We start from the raw sequence: 17,836 nt of genomic DNA, 5'->3' as shown, positions 1-17,836 counted from the left end.
GTTGATTTCCGGCGATTCCTGTCCGCCTGCTCAGAGCAGGCGGACAGGGTTATGGAGCAGCAGTCTTTGTGACCGCTGCTTCATAAGTTGCACGGAGCTTGATAAATGGGCCAGTTACTCTGAATTTCAAATGAGTAGTAGATTTTTTTCTAACAAATTTTAAAGTTATGTATATTTCCACTCCCCCTGTACTGTACCATGTGATAGCAATCAGCCAATCACAAATGCATATACGTATAGTCTGTGAACTCTTGCACATGCTCGTAATACGAGCTCGAATCTGTGAGTGCAAAAAATACTTCTAGTGGTTTTAACTACCACTCCACTTGTAATCTAGCCCTATATTGTTGATTATTCTGCTAATATACTTGTATATTGTGATTTATTGCATTTAAGAATTCCTCTAAACTCATGTTACAAGCATTGCAGTTTACTAACACCTCCAAAGCATTTTACATGATCACTGTGCAAAAACGGGAGATCTTTGCAGTTTTCTTTTCAATGCTTTCTGTAGTCCTTCTTGGTTCCATTTCTGTATGGAGTACTGAACTGGACTTCTTGCATTTTGTTAAGAGTTGCTGAAACTCGTGCTGGAAGAAACCTATGGAGAAAAAAAAACAGGTACGTTAAAATAGGAAAAATAGAATATTAGCAATTAATGAAAAAAAACATAAGGGCCAATTTAACAAATGGCGGGTGAAACATGATTAGCTGTAGCAAATTATGTTCGTCCGACATTGCTAAATGCCGACAGCACACACTGTCGGCATTTAACATTGCACAAGCATTTCTGATGGCCACTATCAGGGGGTGTCAATCATCCTGATTGTACCTAAGAGATGGTGGTGGGTGAGTTAAGCGTTTTAACTTATGTTTCCGGCGAGCTGGAAACATTGGGCGGAGCAAGCGGCATCGGCTGCTTGATAAATCTCCTCTCTAGACTCAAATCTCTAAAACTGTCTGATCTGGCTAGATTATCTAAGAAGTCCCATTAGAACTGGGAGAACCCTCAAAGAATTTTAGAAGGGTATATTTTAGTATGATGCTGAAAATCAGAAATGTTGATCTTAGAATTAATGGATAAAACCATATCCAAATTATTCTGGAGAAAATCTAAAATCAGTTAAATAGATATGGTATTCTGGAGGAAATGTTAAAAATTTTTGCTACCTGTTCAAGAGCCGTTAGTAAAGTAGAAACTAGTTTATCTGAAAAAAAAAACATTTTTATTGCAAATTCAGGATTTCATAATCAAGCTGTCAATGCAATTCCCCTTGTATTGTCCTATCATGCTAGGTCTATGATACCGATTAAGCAAATTGATGCATTGCATGAAACTTGCAATAAATGTAACATTTCTGACCATCTTGGTGCTGGGAGCCATCATACAAAAAAAGCAAGTTTACAGCACAAAGTAAAAACCTGCATACACACTTCTCTGTATACAAAGCATATAACAAGCATTATCTCCACAATAATATGAACAGAAGATAAACTTACAATCTGGTTATCAATGTGCATTCTGGAACACAACTGTATCATAGAAATAAGTACCTAGAACTGCAGACTGGAAACAGTACAGACAACCAGAAAACTGAAGAATCCCCAACGCTGTCAGCTACAGGATATATTTTACAGGATCATACTCACCCTCTGAGAAATTATCCATCATTCTACTGGGAAACCTAATGTAGGTCTGAAACGTTTGTTTTCTTGTGGGCCGTGGCACAATAAAGGTCTTTTTTATTAAATTGCAAAGGCTGGAGCATTCTTTCTTTTGGAGTTTCATTGATGTCATTTGGAGTCCATGGATGTCCTCAGCTGTTCTGCATCATAGAATTTTATAGATTCCGGACAGAGAGAAGTCACTCATTGTAAAGGCAACCTGTGGGATAGCAAATAATGGGGAGGACCAAAAATTTGGGTCTTCCTATTTAAGGGTATTAACAAAATGACGTACTTGTAGGTACTCGTAGAAATGTGTGTTTGGGATTGCATGCTGGGTGCTTAATTCATGGAAGGTTTTTACTGTGTGTGACAGAGAGTCCAGAGCATTCCCCACGACTCACAAACCTCTCTCCCTCCATTGAAAGAATGGCAGAGTATCCATGCCCGCCGGGAAGTCTAAGTTACCGACCAAAGGGAGCAGACAAGGAGAAGGACGGTCCGACCCCAGAAATCTATGGGCAGAGCACCAAGCAACAAGAGGGCCTCGGTAAAGAATGGAAGACCTAACATGAGGGCCGAACATAAATTTTGAGATGTTTAAATCATATAGGCAATATGGGTTTTTGTGGAGGTGAATGCCCAGATAGAGTATGTGAGTGTGTTTCCGACTACAGTAAAGGGGTAATTAGTGGAATTATGAGTGTGTTTATTCAACCATAGAATTTCCGACTTTGCCATGTTGACTTTGTAGCCACAAAGTGTTGTTGGATTGTTTTTAAAATGTTGGGTATGTGCGTGGAAGGATTTTCTACAAACAGCAGCATGTCGTTGGCATAAAGAGCCAACTGCAGAGGTTTCCCCTGGATCATGATTCTTGGGAAGATCTGTCGCAATTTAATGGCCAAGGGCTCCGGTGCCAAATCAAAAAGCAGTGGGGATAGAGAGCACCCCTGCCTGGTACCCCGCTGCAAGGAAATATCCTCAAAGAAGATCCCATTGGTAAGAATACAGGCTACTGGCTGTGAATATATGTTTTGAATCACCTCCACAAATGGTCCCTGTATGTGGAAACAATGCATGGTGTCAAACAAGTGGTCCCATTCCACATGGTCAAATGCCTTCTCTGCATCCAAGGATAGCAGTAAGGCCTCTGACAAGTTGTTTCTATGTTTTCCCTCACCCTTTCTCCAACAGTGCTCAATAACATGTAGTACTCTTCTTAGATTAACTGATGAAGTTCTTTTATAGACAAATCCTGTCTGGTCAGTATAGAGAAGTAATGGGAGGAGGACCTTTAGACGATTCGTCAGAGCAGCCATAAAGATCTTATAATCAGTGTTTAACAGCAATATGGTTCGATAAGATTCTGGCAAAGAATAATCCTTTCCCCCCTTTGGGATGAGTGTAATATATGCGGCTGAGAAAGTTTTGGATGGGCAGATCCCCTCTTGGAAAAAAACATTATAAAGAGTTACAAGAATTCTTGAGACATTGGGCTCTAGTAAGCGGGGTATGGGAAATGTGGAGATAAGGAATTTAATTGATCCAATTGATCTTGGGAGAGCTGAGGAAGATGCTGCGAGGCCCAGAAGGACTCTCAGGTATCAATCAAATATAGGAGTTGCTTGGTATAAAGAGCAGAGTAGAACTTTGCAAAACAGCCAGCCAACTCTGAGGGAGAAGTATATAGTTTTTCCTGATATTTCAGAGAGGCAACATCTCTTTTTACTGTGCATAATTTTACCATAGAGGATCGATTCCCAAACCGATAACATTTGGAAGCTGTATTGATAAGACCAGAAGCAGCTTGTTGAGCCAAGAAGGCATCAATGTCTACCGTAATTGCGATGTAGGTTCTCATACATTTCTCTAGTCTTGGAAGAACAATAGGATTGGTAAGCAAGCAGCAGCTAGCCGCTTCTGAAGATTCCGTATCTATGCTGGATTCTTTGTCGGAGATTTGCTATATATGAGATAATATTACCTGTCAGAACCACCTTTGCTGTCTCCCAAAACAGTTGGGTATTATTGAGATGTACTATGCTATCGGTATAAAAGTCATTCCATGACTGCATGAAAAACTGCTAAAAAGGCTCCAATGTACTCAGTTAGGTAGGAAATCGTAGGGGTGGAGCGAGAGTTTAACTGGCGCATTGTTGGAAAATAGTATATTGTGGATCTTATCTTGGTGTATTAGGGAGATGAGAGAGATCAGAAAAATGTCTTTTTTTTACAATGAGAAATCTGCCCTCTAAATCCCTATCTGTTTTAAGTACGCCCACAGTCAATCGTCTACCAAAAAGGATAGCCAAGCCCTTACTCGAGCTGGTGTGTGACACGTAGGAAACATTGCCAACCCAATCCAACTTTAATTTGTCATGTTCGCTATCAGTCAAGTCGGTTCCTAGTCTGCTTAAGTGTGTAAGGTTAGATATCCTTTTCACCGGAGAATGTATCCCGCCCACGTTCTAAATGACAATCTTAGTTGTCATCTAACAAGGAGTAAGTGAGTCCAACTGTGGTGGGGGGTGGGGGAGAGAGAGAAACAGGGAGGGAGAAAGAAGAAAAAAAAACACCTTAAATTAAAGCAGGTTGAGGATTGCCTAATGACCAGGGAGCCTATTATCCATTTCTATCCATGTTTTTGCAAAGTTTTAAACATTTTAGAGAAAGTGTGATAAACACTAGTGACCCAATGATATAAAATAGGAGAAGAAGTATGTTAAGATCCCAATGGTCAAATTGTAGAGTGACCCAGAAAGAAGCCTCTTCTAGAGTAGCTAACTCTAATAGTAGTTGCACTATAATGTAAGGGGCCTGGATGTAAAAAAAACTTCAAGGTGTACACAATGATAAAATTCATGTCCCAATAGTAAGCACATAAAAACATTCACATTAACAAGTAACAGTAAATGTAACGAACATAGTATCAGTAACACTATACCATTATGACGTGTGCCTTCACATTTAAAATTATGAAAGATTGCAGGATCATTTGTACGCCATTTGTGAACTTGCAAGTTCAAATGGGGTAGTTAATAATAATATATCTAGCTAAGTTGAAATTAAATTTAGGCATAATGCCAATATTGAGAAAAAGGGGGGGGATGAGGGGCAGGGAGAGTTCCCTAAAGGAGCAAAAGAGTGGGTCAAAGGGCCGGATGGTGAAGTGATTAGAGGGTGTAATAAATTATTGATGAATCATCTCTATCCACTTTCACAAATAGCTTAAAATATGACAGAGAAAGTGTACTAAACACTACTAGTCCAATGAGACACAACACAAATATATGCAGGATGTAATTCTGGCCGTTACAATGTAAGGGTTCAGAGATGGTGACTCCACCAGGGTTAGCCACTTACTGCAGGGGCTGTAATTGAATATGGGGTATCTGGTGGTGGGAGTATGTTTCATGGTATACATCTTGGAGAGAGGTACATCTCAGTGACCAGAGCTTGATCTGTTTCACAATAGCAGTTATCATCAACAGCAATAATACAGGCAATACAGCCACAAGTAACATGTTGAAAAGGGTGAAAGGGTGAAAGCGAAAATTGTATTCCAGGTATGGTCGTGTATTGGAGTCATCAGTGGAGGTCCACTGGAAAAAAGGCAGCTACACCAAGAGCAGCCTCAAACCACACTCGACTGTTGAAAACTGCAGAAAAGAGAGAGAGGAAATATATAGAGGACGGTGAAGACCCTCAAAGGGGCAATCTGTTTTTCAATCAGGATCAAGGTGCATTGCCTCATTAGGAGGATTGACTGGCAATGACTGAGTCATCTTCAGAAATTCATGAACCTTTGAAGGTGAGTCGAAAAATTTGGGACCATTGGCAGTCAATAGCTTTAACCTGACGGGATATAGTAAGTACACTTTCCTCTCTTCTCTATTTAGGATTGAGCAGATCGCAGAGAATTCCCTGCGTTTCCTCATTAGCTCTGCAGCTTAATCCTGAAAAAGCAGCAGTTTAGCATTTTCAAACATTGGAGACGGGAACCAGCAATAGGCTCGCAGCACTTGAACCTTCACCTGAAAATGTAGAAATGTAATCATCACCCGTCTGGGGGGTAATCACTCCCTAGCATTTTTCCTCTCTGGTCCAAACCTGTGCCCCCTTTCCACACTACCTCTTGGGGTACCTGCAGCGATACCTAATAAACAGCTAGATTACGAGTTTTGAGCGCTATAGGGATTTTAACGACCGCCACAAAAGTGGCGTTATTTCATCTCCCTTTTAAAAAAGCAGGCTTGTGCGGGCGAAATGGTTGCATTGAGCTCCATACCGCACCAAAATCAAGTGCTGCTTTGACGTGCTCGTGCACGATTTCCCCATAGACATCAATGGGGAGAGCCAGCAAAAAAAAAGCCTAACACCTGCGATCGAGGAATGAAAGGCTCCGTAACGCAGCCCCATTGATGTCTATGGGGAAATAAAAAGTTACGTTTAAACCTAACACCCTAACAAACCCCGAGTCTAAAACACCCCTAATCCGCCGCCCCCAACATCACCGCCACCTACATGCAGTTATTAACCCCTAATTTCCCATCCCTGATATCGCCACCACCTACATACGGTTATTAACCCCTATTCTGCCGCCCCGATATCGCCGTCACCTACATACAGTTATTAACCCCTAATCTGCCACCCCCGATATTGCTGCCACCTACATACAGTTATTAACACCTAATCTGCCACCCCCAACATCGCCGCCACCTACCTAAAACTATTAACCCCTAATCTGCCGCTCCCGATGTCGCGGCCACTATACTAAAGTTATTAACCCCTAAACCTCTGGCCTCCCACATCACTACCACTAAATAAATCCATTAACTCCTAAACCTAACCCTAAGCCTAACACCCCCTAACTTTAACATAATTAAAATACAGCTAAACTAAAGTTACAATTACTAACTAAATAATTCCTATTTAAAACTAAATACTTACTTACCTGTAAAATAAAACCTAAGCTAGCTACAATATAACTAATAGTTATATTGTAGCTAGCTTAGGTTTTATTTTTATTTCACAGGCAAGTTTGTATTTATTTTAACTGGTAGACTAGTTAGTAAATAGTTATTAACTATTTAATAACTACCTAGTTAAAATTAGACTTGTGCATGGCCGAAAAATTCGTTTTGGTTTAGATCGATTCCAATGTTTTCGAATGTTGGTTCGGATCGATTCGAATTCGGAAAAATTAGAATGAATTTGTTTCGGATTAGTTTCAGATTCGAATAAATTCATCTGGATTCGGTTCGGTTCGATTCAGAAATTCGGAATTTTGGTATGTGTTAGGTGGGATGTGCTGTGTATTAGACTAGTATTATGTACTGTATATTAGGTGTAACCCATAGCAGAGTGATATAACCTAATATACTGTACAATACTAGTGTAATCCATGGCCATTTGAATGTAACGAATAAATCCAAACTAATTCGGATTTATTCGGTAGATTCGGTACTATCGTAATTCGGAAATTCGAATCGATCCGAATCTCAGAATTTAACAAATTCGGCCGAATTTCGATTCGGAATGAATCAAAACGCACATGTCTAGTTAAAATAAATACAAACTTACCTGTGAAATAAAACGTAACCTGCCTTACACTAAAACCTAGCATTACAAAAAAAAAACTAAAATTACTAAAAATAAAAAAAACTAAATTACATAAAAAAACAAACACTAAATTACAAAAATAAGAAACAAATTATCAAAAATAAAAAAGAATTACACCTATTCTAATAGCCCTATCAAAATAAAAAGCCCCCCAAAATAAAAAAAACCCTAGCCTACAATAAACTACCAATGGCCCTTAAAAGGGCCTTTTGAGGGGCATTGCCCCAAATATATCAGCTCTTTTACCTGTAAAAAAATACAAACACCCCCCAACAGTAAAACCCACCACCCTCACAACCAACCCCCCCCCCCAAATAAAATAACTATCTAAAAAAACCTAAGCTCCCCATTAACCTGAAAAGGGCATTTGTATGGGCATTGCCCTTAAAAGGGCATTTAGCTCTTTTACATGCCCAGATCCTAAACTAAAAATAAAACCCATCCAAAAAACCCTTAAAAAAAACTTACACTAACCCCCAACATTCCACTTACAGTTATTGAAGTCCAGCTTGAAGAATCCATCCAGCCGGTGAAGTCATCATCCATGCGGCAAGAAGTCTTCATCCAGGTGGTCTCTTCCATAGATGGTTATAGATGAAATAACAGCGGAGTTCTATGCAATGTCACAATCCGCCACCAGGTGATGTTGCAGGCAGTACAGCGTTGATAAAGCCTTCACAAATTTAAATTCATAGACAGCTATAAAGTCAGTGACCTGAAAGTTAATGGGTGCTGATGTTCTTAAAGCACATCCTATGAAAGGATATATATGTGGTAATTGGAGCTCAATAGCATTTATATGAAAAAAGAGCTGTACTTTACCAGGATAGTGTTCTTGAGGCAGGACTGCAGCTGGGGATTCCATAGCACAGGTGCAGACATCCTAATTAATCCATTGCGTTAGGAGCGCCGACCTCAGATAGGAGTGAGGGTTATGGATGCAAGCCGCCAAGATTGTGCTGGTATTTCCATGCCTTTTCTGTGTTTCCTAGGTGCTTTAGCTCATCCATGGTGGAATCAGGCTGCATCTGTTTCATACAGCCCAGCTGAAAAGAGCAGGACTTGGTACCTTGGTACCGGGCACTCGATACCCTATTCGTGCGATGGCTGCAGCAGATTAAGATGATCCCAATCTGGCCTCTGGTCCGGTGTAAACCTCCAGGGCACTACTGCGCACCTTGTCCTCTGTTGGTGTCCCACCACTAGTCAATATTGATATTGGTGATAAGATGATTGGCACTGGGAAAAGGTGGCTGCATGGTAAGAAAGCGTGGCGATCCGTTGATCCTGGCTCACAGGAGGCAATGAGGACGCTTCACAGTAGAGGGCCAAAATGGCTGCAGGTTAGGATAAGAGTTTTCACTCCGCACTTTTTGTGATAAATGAGCTTCAGTGGGGGAGAGATGGATATCTCCAGTAATGCTGGGGCCCAGGCATGGTTCCTGCCAAGGACTAACACACTTGGGCACTAAAAGATCTTCAGATCACACTTTTAGATCGGAGAGCAGCACGGAGCTCCAAAAATGAGCTGCTTGCTCTGTACCCGCCCACCGAAGTCCCCTTAGAGATGTTTTTAAGGTGGAAGTGGCAGGCTTTAGCCAAGGACTGAATGTGGGGAGTGAAAGAAAGATCTGAGTCAAGTGTGACCCCAAGACAACGGGCATGCGGGGTAGGGGTAATGATGGAGTTATCGATAGTTATAGAGAAATGGGGGGTGTAGGATTAAAGAGCTCTGCTGATGAATTGCCCATTTCAGGCTTGTTCATATAGAAGTATGCAGTTGTGTTCATATTAATGCAGTTCTGTAAAACATATTTCAAGTGTTAGAAGGTGGGATATGCCTTTGCTTTCTGCTCTTTGTTAGTTTGAGGTTTCTTGTTCCTGTTTCGTTTGACATTATAGAAATTATTTCTGTATGGTATATGTGGACTATTGAGGGACTCGTATCAAAAGGTTTACATTAATTGAACAGACTTTCACCTAGATTACGAGTTTTGCGTTAGAGGCTATGCGGTGCTAACGAGCAGTTTTCTCTCACCGCTCACTTACATGCAGCGCTGGTATTACGAGTTTTTAGAAACCTGTCGTTAAAAGGCAAGAAGTGAGCGGTGAGCAAAATTTTGCTCATTACCGCACTCAAATACCTGCGCTGCTTAAGTCAGTGGTGAGCTGGTGTAACATGGTCGTGCACGATTTCCCCATAGGAATCAACGGGGAGAGCCGGCTGAAAAAAAGTCTAACACCTGCAAAAAAGCAGCGTAAAACGTAGTAACGCAGCCCCATTGATTCCTATGGGGAAATAAAATTTATGTCTACACCTAACACCCTAACATGAACCCCGAGTCTAAACACCCCTAATCTTACACTTATTAACCCCTAATCTGCCACCCCCGACATCGCCGACACCTGAATTATATTATTAACCCCTAATCTGCTGCTCTGGACACCGCCACCACCTACATTATAGTTATGAACCCTTAATATGCTGCCCCCAACATCGCAGACACCTACATTATATTTATTAACCCCTAATCTTCCGCCCCCAATGTCGCTGCAACATACCTACATTTATTAACCCCTAATCTGCCGCCCCCAACTTCGCTGCCACTATATTAAAGCTATTAACCCCTAAACCTAAGTCTAACCCTAAACCTAACACCCACTAACTTAAATATAATTTAAATAAATCTAAATAAATATTCCTATCATAAACTAAATTATTCCTATTTAAAACTAAATACTTACCTATAAAATAAACCCTAAGCTAGCTACAATATAACTAATAGGTACATTGTAGCTAGCTTATGGTTTATTTTTATTTTACAGGCAAGTTTGTATTTATTTTAACTAGGTAGAATAGTTATTAGTTATTAACTATTTAATAACTACCTAGCTAAAATAAATACAAATTTACCTGTAAAATAAAACCTAACCTAAGTTACACTAACACCTAACACTACACTATAATTAATTAAATAAATTAACTAAATTAAATACAATTACCTAAATTAAATTAAATTAGCTAAAGTACAAACCCCCCCCCCACTAAATTACAGAAAATAATAAACAAATTACAGAAATTTAAACTAATTACACCTAATCTAATAGCCCTATTAAATTAAAAAAGCCCCCCCAAAATAAAAACAACCCTAGCCTAAACTAAACTACCTATAGCCCTTTTGCCTGTAAAAAAAATACAAACAACCCCCCCAACAGTAAAACCCCACCCACACAACCAACCCCCCAAATAAAATACTATCTAAAAAAACCTAAGCTCCCCATTGCCCTGAAAAGGGCATTTGGATGGGCATTGCCCTTAAAAGGGCAGTTAGCTCTTTTGCCGCCCAAACCATAATCTAAAAAATAAAACCCACCCAATACACCCTTAAAAAAACCTGACACTAACCTCCTGAAGATCGACTTACCGGGAGACGTCTTCATCCAAGCCGGGCAAAGTGGTCCAATCAGCCAATGGTCAATCAGCCAATATGATTGAGCTTGCATTCTATTCTGATTGGATCAGCCAATAGGATTGAACTTCAATAGCATTTTTTCTACCTTAATTCCAATTGGCTGATAGAATTCTATCAGCCAATCGGAATCTAAGGGACGCCATCTTGGATGACATCACATAATGGTACCTTCATTCTGTTTTAGTTATGGCCAGAAGAGGATGCTCTGCATCGGATGTCTTGAATATAGACCCGCTCTGCACCGGATGGATGAAGATAGAAGATGCCGTCTGGATGAAGACTTCTGCCCATCTGGAGGACCACTTCTGCCTGGCTTGGATGAAGACTTCTGCCATCTGGAGGACCACTTCGCCCTGCTTGGATGAAGACGTCTCCTGGTAAGTCGATCTTCAGGGGGTTAGTGTTAGGTTTTTTAAGGGTGTATTGCGTGGGTTTTATTTTGTAGATTAGGGTTTGGGCAGCAAAAGAGCTAACTGCCCTTTTAAGGGCAATGCCCATTCAAATGCCCTTTTCAGGGGAATGGGGAGCTTAGGTTTTTTTAGATAGTATTTTATTTGGGGGGTTGGTTGTGTGGGTGGTGGGTTTTACTGTTGGGGTGGTTGTTTGTATTTTTTTTTACAGGCAAAAGAGCTGATTACTTTGGGGCAATGCCCTGCAAAAGACCCTTTTAAGGCTATTGGTAGTTTAGTTTAGGCTAGGTTTTTTTTTTATTTGGGGGGGGGGGTTAATTTAATAGGGCTATTAGGTGTAATTAGTTTAAATTTCTGTAATTTGTTTATTATTTTCTGTAATTTAGTGGGGTTTTTTTTTGTACTTTAGCTAATTTAATTTAATTTAGGTAATTGTATTTAATTTAGTTAATTTATTTAATTATAGTGTAGTGTTAGGTGTTAGTGTAACTTATGTTAGGTTTTATTTTACAGGTAAATTTGTATTTATTTTAGCTAGGTAGTTATTAAATAGTTAATAACTATTTAATAACTATTCTAAATAGTTAAAATAAATACAAACTTGCCTGTAAAATAAAAATAAACCCTAAGCTAGCTACAATGTAACTATTAGTTATATTGTAGCTAGCTTAGGGTTTATTTTATAGGTAAGTATTTAGTTTTAAATAGGAATAATTTAGTTGATGATAGGAATATTTATTTAAATTATATTTAATTTAGTGGGTGTTAGGTTTAGGGTTAGACTTAGGTTTAGGGTTTAATAACTTTAATATAGTGGCTGTGACGTTGGGGGCGGCAGATTAGGGGTTAATAAATGTAAGTAGGTGGCAGCGATGTTAGGGACGTCAGATTAAGGGTTAATAATATTTAACTAATGTTTGCGAGGGGAGTGCGGCGGTTTAGGGGTTAATATGTTTATTCTAGTGGCGGCAACGTTGGGGGCTGCAGATTAGGGGTCAATAAGTGTAGGTAGGTGGCGGCAACATTGGGGGCAGCAGATTAGGGGTTCATAAATATAATGTAGGTGGCGGCGGTGTCCGGAGCGGAAGATTAGGGGTTAAAAAATGTATTTTAGTATTTTCGATGCGGGAGGGCCTCGGTTTAGAGGTTAATAGGTAGTTTATGGGTGTTAGTGTACTTTTTAGCACTTTAGTTATGAGTTTTATGCTACGGCGTTGTACCATAAAACTCTTAACTACTGACTTTTAAATGCGTTAGGACTCTTGACAGGAGAGGGTGTACCGCTCACTTTTTGGCCTCCCAGGACAGACTCGTAATACCAGCGCTATGGTAGTCCTATAGAAAAAAGACTTTACGAAGTTTACTTAAGTCCTTTTGCGGTAAGGCCAAAAAAGTGTGCAGTGTCCCTAAACCTTCAAGACTCGTAATACCAGTGGGGGGCGTAAAAAAAGCAGCGTTAGGACCTCTTAACGCTGCTTTTTTACCCTAACGAACAACTCGTAATCTAGCCGTTTGTTCTAGTATTAACTTACAGTCAGTATACAAGGACAAGAAGGAAGGAAGGGAAAAATAAATGAATGAAAGAATCGAAGAAACAGGAATATACATCAATTAGAAAGAAACAAAAAGAATATGGATTTTAAAGACTATTGAACTTTGAAATAGACAGTGTTTCTATGAGACACAGATTAGTTAATTTTTTTACACTGAGGGCTAGATTAAAAATGGTGAGCTAAATTATTGTGCTCCCACAAACGGGCAAATTTGCCCGTTTGCGGGAGCATGATAATTAACCAGCTATTACAAGTGGCTGGTTATTGCTACCGCACTAGGCAGTTTTAGGGCTTTAAAGTTGGTGGGAGTGGGGTGTTAGAAAAAAAACGGCACTAAACATACCTTTACATTGTGGTCTATGGAAACTGCGTGTTCTCATAGAACACAATGTAAATATATTTGTATATGATTATATAGTTAATCGCAAAGTGAACGCAAGCTCATGTTCACATTGCTAGGAAGCATTGCGCTCACAAGTGCGCCCTTCCATAGGTTTCTACAGACAGCATCAGAACCTCGCGCAGCAAAGGTGGTAAGTAGCGCAGCGATGAGCATCAGTTAGTAAATATACATGTGTATGACTATATACACATATTAACACATAAATATATATGTATATATTTATATACATATATATTTAAAAATGCTGCCCATCAATGCGCTACTTACCCCCTTCGCCTATGGAAGCACGCTTTCGTGAGCGCAATGCTTCCTCACAATGCGAACGCAAGCTCGCGTTCACATTGCAATTTACTTGTAATACCAGTGCACATTATTGTGCGCTGGTATTGCACGCAATCGATATTTAGCGATCCACTTTGCAATTGTTCTCATTGTTGTACTTCTTTTTTGTTGTATGGAGTTTTAATCTATTAATAAACATTAAAATAAAAAATACAAACTTACTGATCCAAAAGCATACAGTATTTGACTGATGGAGGAACAATGATCATTTTCTCATTGGTTAATATGCCATCTATAAAACTTTGTGCAACATATTCTGGTTTCAGCACAGGCCATAATCTGCAAGATAAAAAAAAATAGAATTACATGGCATTCAATGTTAAACACATTGTTGCTTGGCCTGTGTGATTGATAATATAAATTTCCTGAAGAAAATTGCACGTTTGATGTACAGTATATGTCACAAACCCTCATATTTTGACAATTCCCCTTCAGGTCATATGTCCTGATTTTCAGGGAGTGCCCCGGCTTGTCCCAGTGCATGCCTAACCCCCCGCCAAGAACACCTACAGCACACCTCTCTGGCTGCTAGCTAACCCACAAAACAGCAATAATCACCAACCACAACTCTCATATCTCAGTCCTGGAAACAAGGTAGACTCAAGGGCATGTATTTATCAAGCCGTCAACCGCAAATACGCTGGAATTCCGCAGCGTATTTGTGGCGAGCCTGATTCGCCTTAGTTATCAAACCCTACAAACCGACAAAAGTAGAATTTGGTGACATAACATACAATCCACCGGACTCAGTCCGACACAGATCGATGCTTACTTCACTGCAGATGTTCCAAATGCAAGTTCGGCACAATCTGACTACTTTTGGAAGTTATCAAATAACTACCAGATACGCTAGGCACTATTCCGGCCCAGCGTACCTGGTTTTCAATCCGCCGCCCTGGAGGCGGTGGATGCCATAGGAATCAATGGGAGTCGGAAAGCAGCGAGAGCTCATGTTCGCTGCTGCCCGATATCCCATTGATTCCTATGGGAACGTGTACACCAAACACCCTAACATGTACCCCGAGTCTAAACACCCCTAATCTGCCCCCCCACACCTCCGCCACCTACATTATACTTATTAACCCCTAATCTGCCGCCCCCAACATCACCGCCACTATATTAAATTTATTAACCCCTAAACCTAAGTCTAACCCTAACCCTAACACCCCCTAACTTAAATATAATTTAAATATATCTAAATAAATATTACTATCATTAAATAAATTATTCCTATTTAAAACTAAATATTTACCTATAAAATAAACCCTAAGATAGCTACAATATAATATTAGCTACAACTAATAGTTACATTGTAGCTAGCTTAGGGTTTATATTTATTTTACAGGCAACTTTGTATTTATTTTAACTAGGTACAATAGTTATTAAATAGTTATTAACTATTTAATAACTTCCTAGTTAAAATAAAGACAAATATACCTGTAAAATAAAACCTAACCTAAGTTACAATTACACCTAACACTACACTATAATTAAATAAATTCCCTAAATACAATTAAATTTTTTTATCTAAAGTGCAAAAAACCCCCACTAAATTACAGAAAATAATAAAATAATTACAAGATTTTTAAACTAATTACACCTAATCTAATCCCCCTAACAATATAAAAAAGCCCCACCAAAATAAAAAAGCCCTGCCCTACACTAAATTACAAATAGCCCTTAAAAGGGCCTTTTGCGGGGCATTGCTCCAAAGTAATCAGCTCTTTTACCTGTAAAAAAAAATTTACAACCCCCCCAACATTAAAACCCACCACCCACACAACCAACCCTACTCTAAAACCCACCCAATCCCCCCAAGAACAGTCCGCTACTCATCGCACTGTACTTGGTGCGCGGCTTTTTGACAGCTTTTCTGGTTACTTTGGAGAACGTATTCAGGTCCGCGGCAGCGATGTTAGGCGATCTTAGGCGAGCGTATTGGTGCTGTTGAATGCAAAAAAGTTGACGCTTTGATAAATAGATACGAAGGTATTGAGCTTCCTGTTTCCGAGAATGCAATGACGCCCCCCCCCCCGAAGTAACATTACTGATTAGCATATCAACCCAGTAGCCTGGCTGCTGACCTTACTAAGCCTACCTACATGCAACCAATGTTTATGCACAAATGCACACTATACGTGGGAAGGAAGGTATGAAAGAGTTGCACTTGTCTTATCTTGAATGTCGCCCCTGACAGGTTCTGTGTCTTTGTGCATGAATAGGTTATGCTGCTGGGAGCCTGCGACTTCCCTGGGTCTGGGTCTGACATTGACTGACTCAGGCCCTGATATTCAAAACCTCTCCGCTCAGGTGAGATATTCTAAAATGATCCTCCAGCACTGCATGATCCCTAGTGAAATATTCAGAAGACAGATATTGCTTTAATTTTCCAAGGGAAGTTCCCTGCATGAAAAAGAGACAAGCCCAGTGCAATCTAGCACTGCATGACATTACAGTTCTGCTGCATTTACACTTTGTGTTTTCTGTTTTATATCACTTTACACAGATTAAATTGTATTACATTTAGATTTTGCATTTTCTATTGCATATTTTATTTTGTATATAGCAGTGTATTTAGAATTGTGATTTTACAAATTCTAATTATTCCTTCATAGTTTCTGTATAACTGAGGCTCATACTTGTGTATATGTATATTTTTGTGTATCTTTTAAAAATTAGATTGCACTTTGCATGTCTTTTATTTAAATTAAAACTGAAAAAACGGTGAGCTTCAGTTTCCCAGAGAGTGTCAATACTTTCTATGGGCCAGATAATCAAACATTTTCTAGTTTGGAAGGAGATTATAGTGCTGACTTCACAGGGACAGAATTCACTGAGGCCCATTTATCAAGCTCCGTATGGAGCTTGAAGGACCGTGTTTCTGTCGAGTCTTCAGACTCGCCAGAAACAGCAGTTATGAAGCAGCTCTCTAAAGACCGCTGCTCCATAACCCTGTCCGCCTGCTCTGATGAGGCGGACAGGAATCGCTGGAATTCAACCCGATCGAGTACGATCGGGTTGATTGACACCTCCCTGCTGGCGGCCGATTGGCCACGAGTCAGCAGGGGGCGGCGTTGCACCAGCAGCTCTTGTGAGCTGCTGGTGCAATGCTGAATACGGAGAGCGTATTGCTCTCCGCATTCAGCGATGTCTGTCGGACCTGATCCACACTGTCGGATCAGGTCCGACAGACATATGATAAATAGGTTGTTTATGAAAAGGGGAGGAACCTGTAAGAGAGATGAGAGATGTCTTTCATAAAAAGTAATGAAGCTCCCTGAGATACAAAATGTCACATGGGAGAGATAAGGTACCTGGAGACCCCTGGGCTGATATAAAGGCTCCATCAATTCCAAATTAAACTGAAATATTTTCACTACAATTTAACTCACTTTTGTCTATATTTTAGTATATATTACTTTTCTGTTAGTTAAAATAAGTGCCACACTTCCACACCTTAACAAACCCACACCGGCACCACATCGAAAGTAATAAAATGAGCAACTTTATTATATGAGTTAAAAGGTATTGGACACACCAGAAAACAAACATACCAAACAGCTACTGTTTAGTTAAAAAGTGAAAAGGCTACAACCTCAGCCCCATGACGTCACTGACGCGTTTCAGGTGTTACCCGTAGTCATAGTTACCGTCATAGGGTCTAACTATCCTTATATAGGTATAGGTACAGGTGTAAGCCTTTAGCATAATGCTGCAATATTAACACTTAATAGTCAAAACTTGTCAATTAATTTTCTTATACCCTTATTTGCTTAATGTGAATGTATAAGTTGAACTCGCCTGAGAGCTTTTTAATAATATTACATTTTAACGATATAAACATTTTTACAGTAATGTATATTTTAGACATCTCTAAGATCTTATATAATCCTTACTTAATTTTCTCCACAGATAACCAGTTAAATAATTATTTCACATCTATGCCATACATTAACGTTTCCATATATCAATTAGGAGACACTTTACAGTGGACAATTTAGAGTCTTATAGCCAAAATGACCTGATATGGAGAATAAACATATAGCTAAAACCCAAATGTTTTACAATTTTCAATTTCGGTTTCACTATCCATTTTGTTTGCTATTTCATTTTCAATTTATTTGGGGTTTAAAATCACTCAACCTCTGATATTACTAGGAATGTTTAAACTACATTTAAACTACATTGTATATTTGGTGACATGTGTACAGTGCAAAAAGCAGTATGTGGGACTCACCACAAGGTAGGTGAGCTCGAGCATTAGGGAGAATTAGAATTAACTGGTTATCTGTGGAGAAAATTAAGTAAGGATTATATAAGATCTTAGAGATGTCTAAAATATACAGTACTGTAACAAAGTTTATA

General features: G+C 39.5%; 1 protein-coding gene across 1 annotated transcript in view; it reads right to left on the bottom strand.

The window, feature by feature from the left end:
• Window positions 1–229: 229 nt before the first annotated feature.
• LOC128648114 (17-beta-hydroxysteroid dehydrogenase 13-like) overlaps window positions 230–17,836 on the bottom strand; it is a 186,142-nt gene continuing 168,535 nt past the window's right edge. Inside the window, 2 exon segments of the mRNA XM_053700773.1 lie at window positions 230–601; window positions 13,634–13,750. Coding sequence (XP_053556748.1) covers window positions 499–601; window positions 13,634–13,750 — 220 coding nt within the window. The 3' untranslated portion in view covers window positions 230–498.

The sequence above is a fragment of the Bombina bombina genome, chromosome 2, assembly GCF_027579735.1.
Source record: "Bombina bombina isolate aBomBom1 chromosome 2, aBomBom1.pri, whole genome shotgun sequence".
Taxonomy (NCBI): domain Eukaryota; kingdom Metazoa; phylum Chordata; class Amphibia; order Anura; family Bombinatoridae; genus Bombina; species Bombina bombina.
Note: the sequence above shows the minus strand (reverse complement) of the source record. Positions and strands in the feature narration are given on the sequence as shown.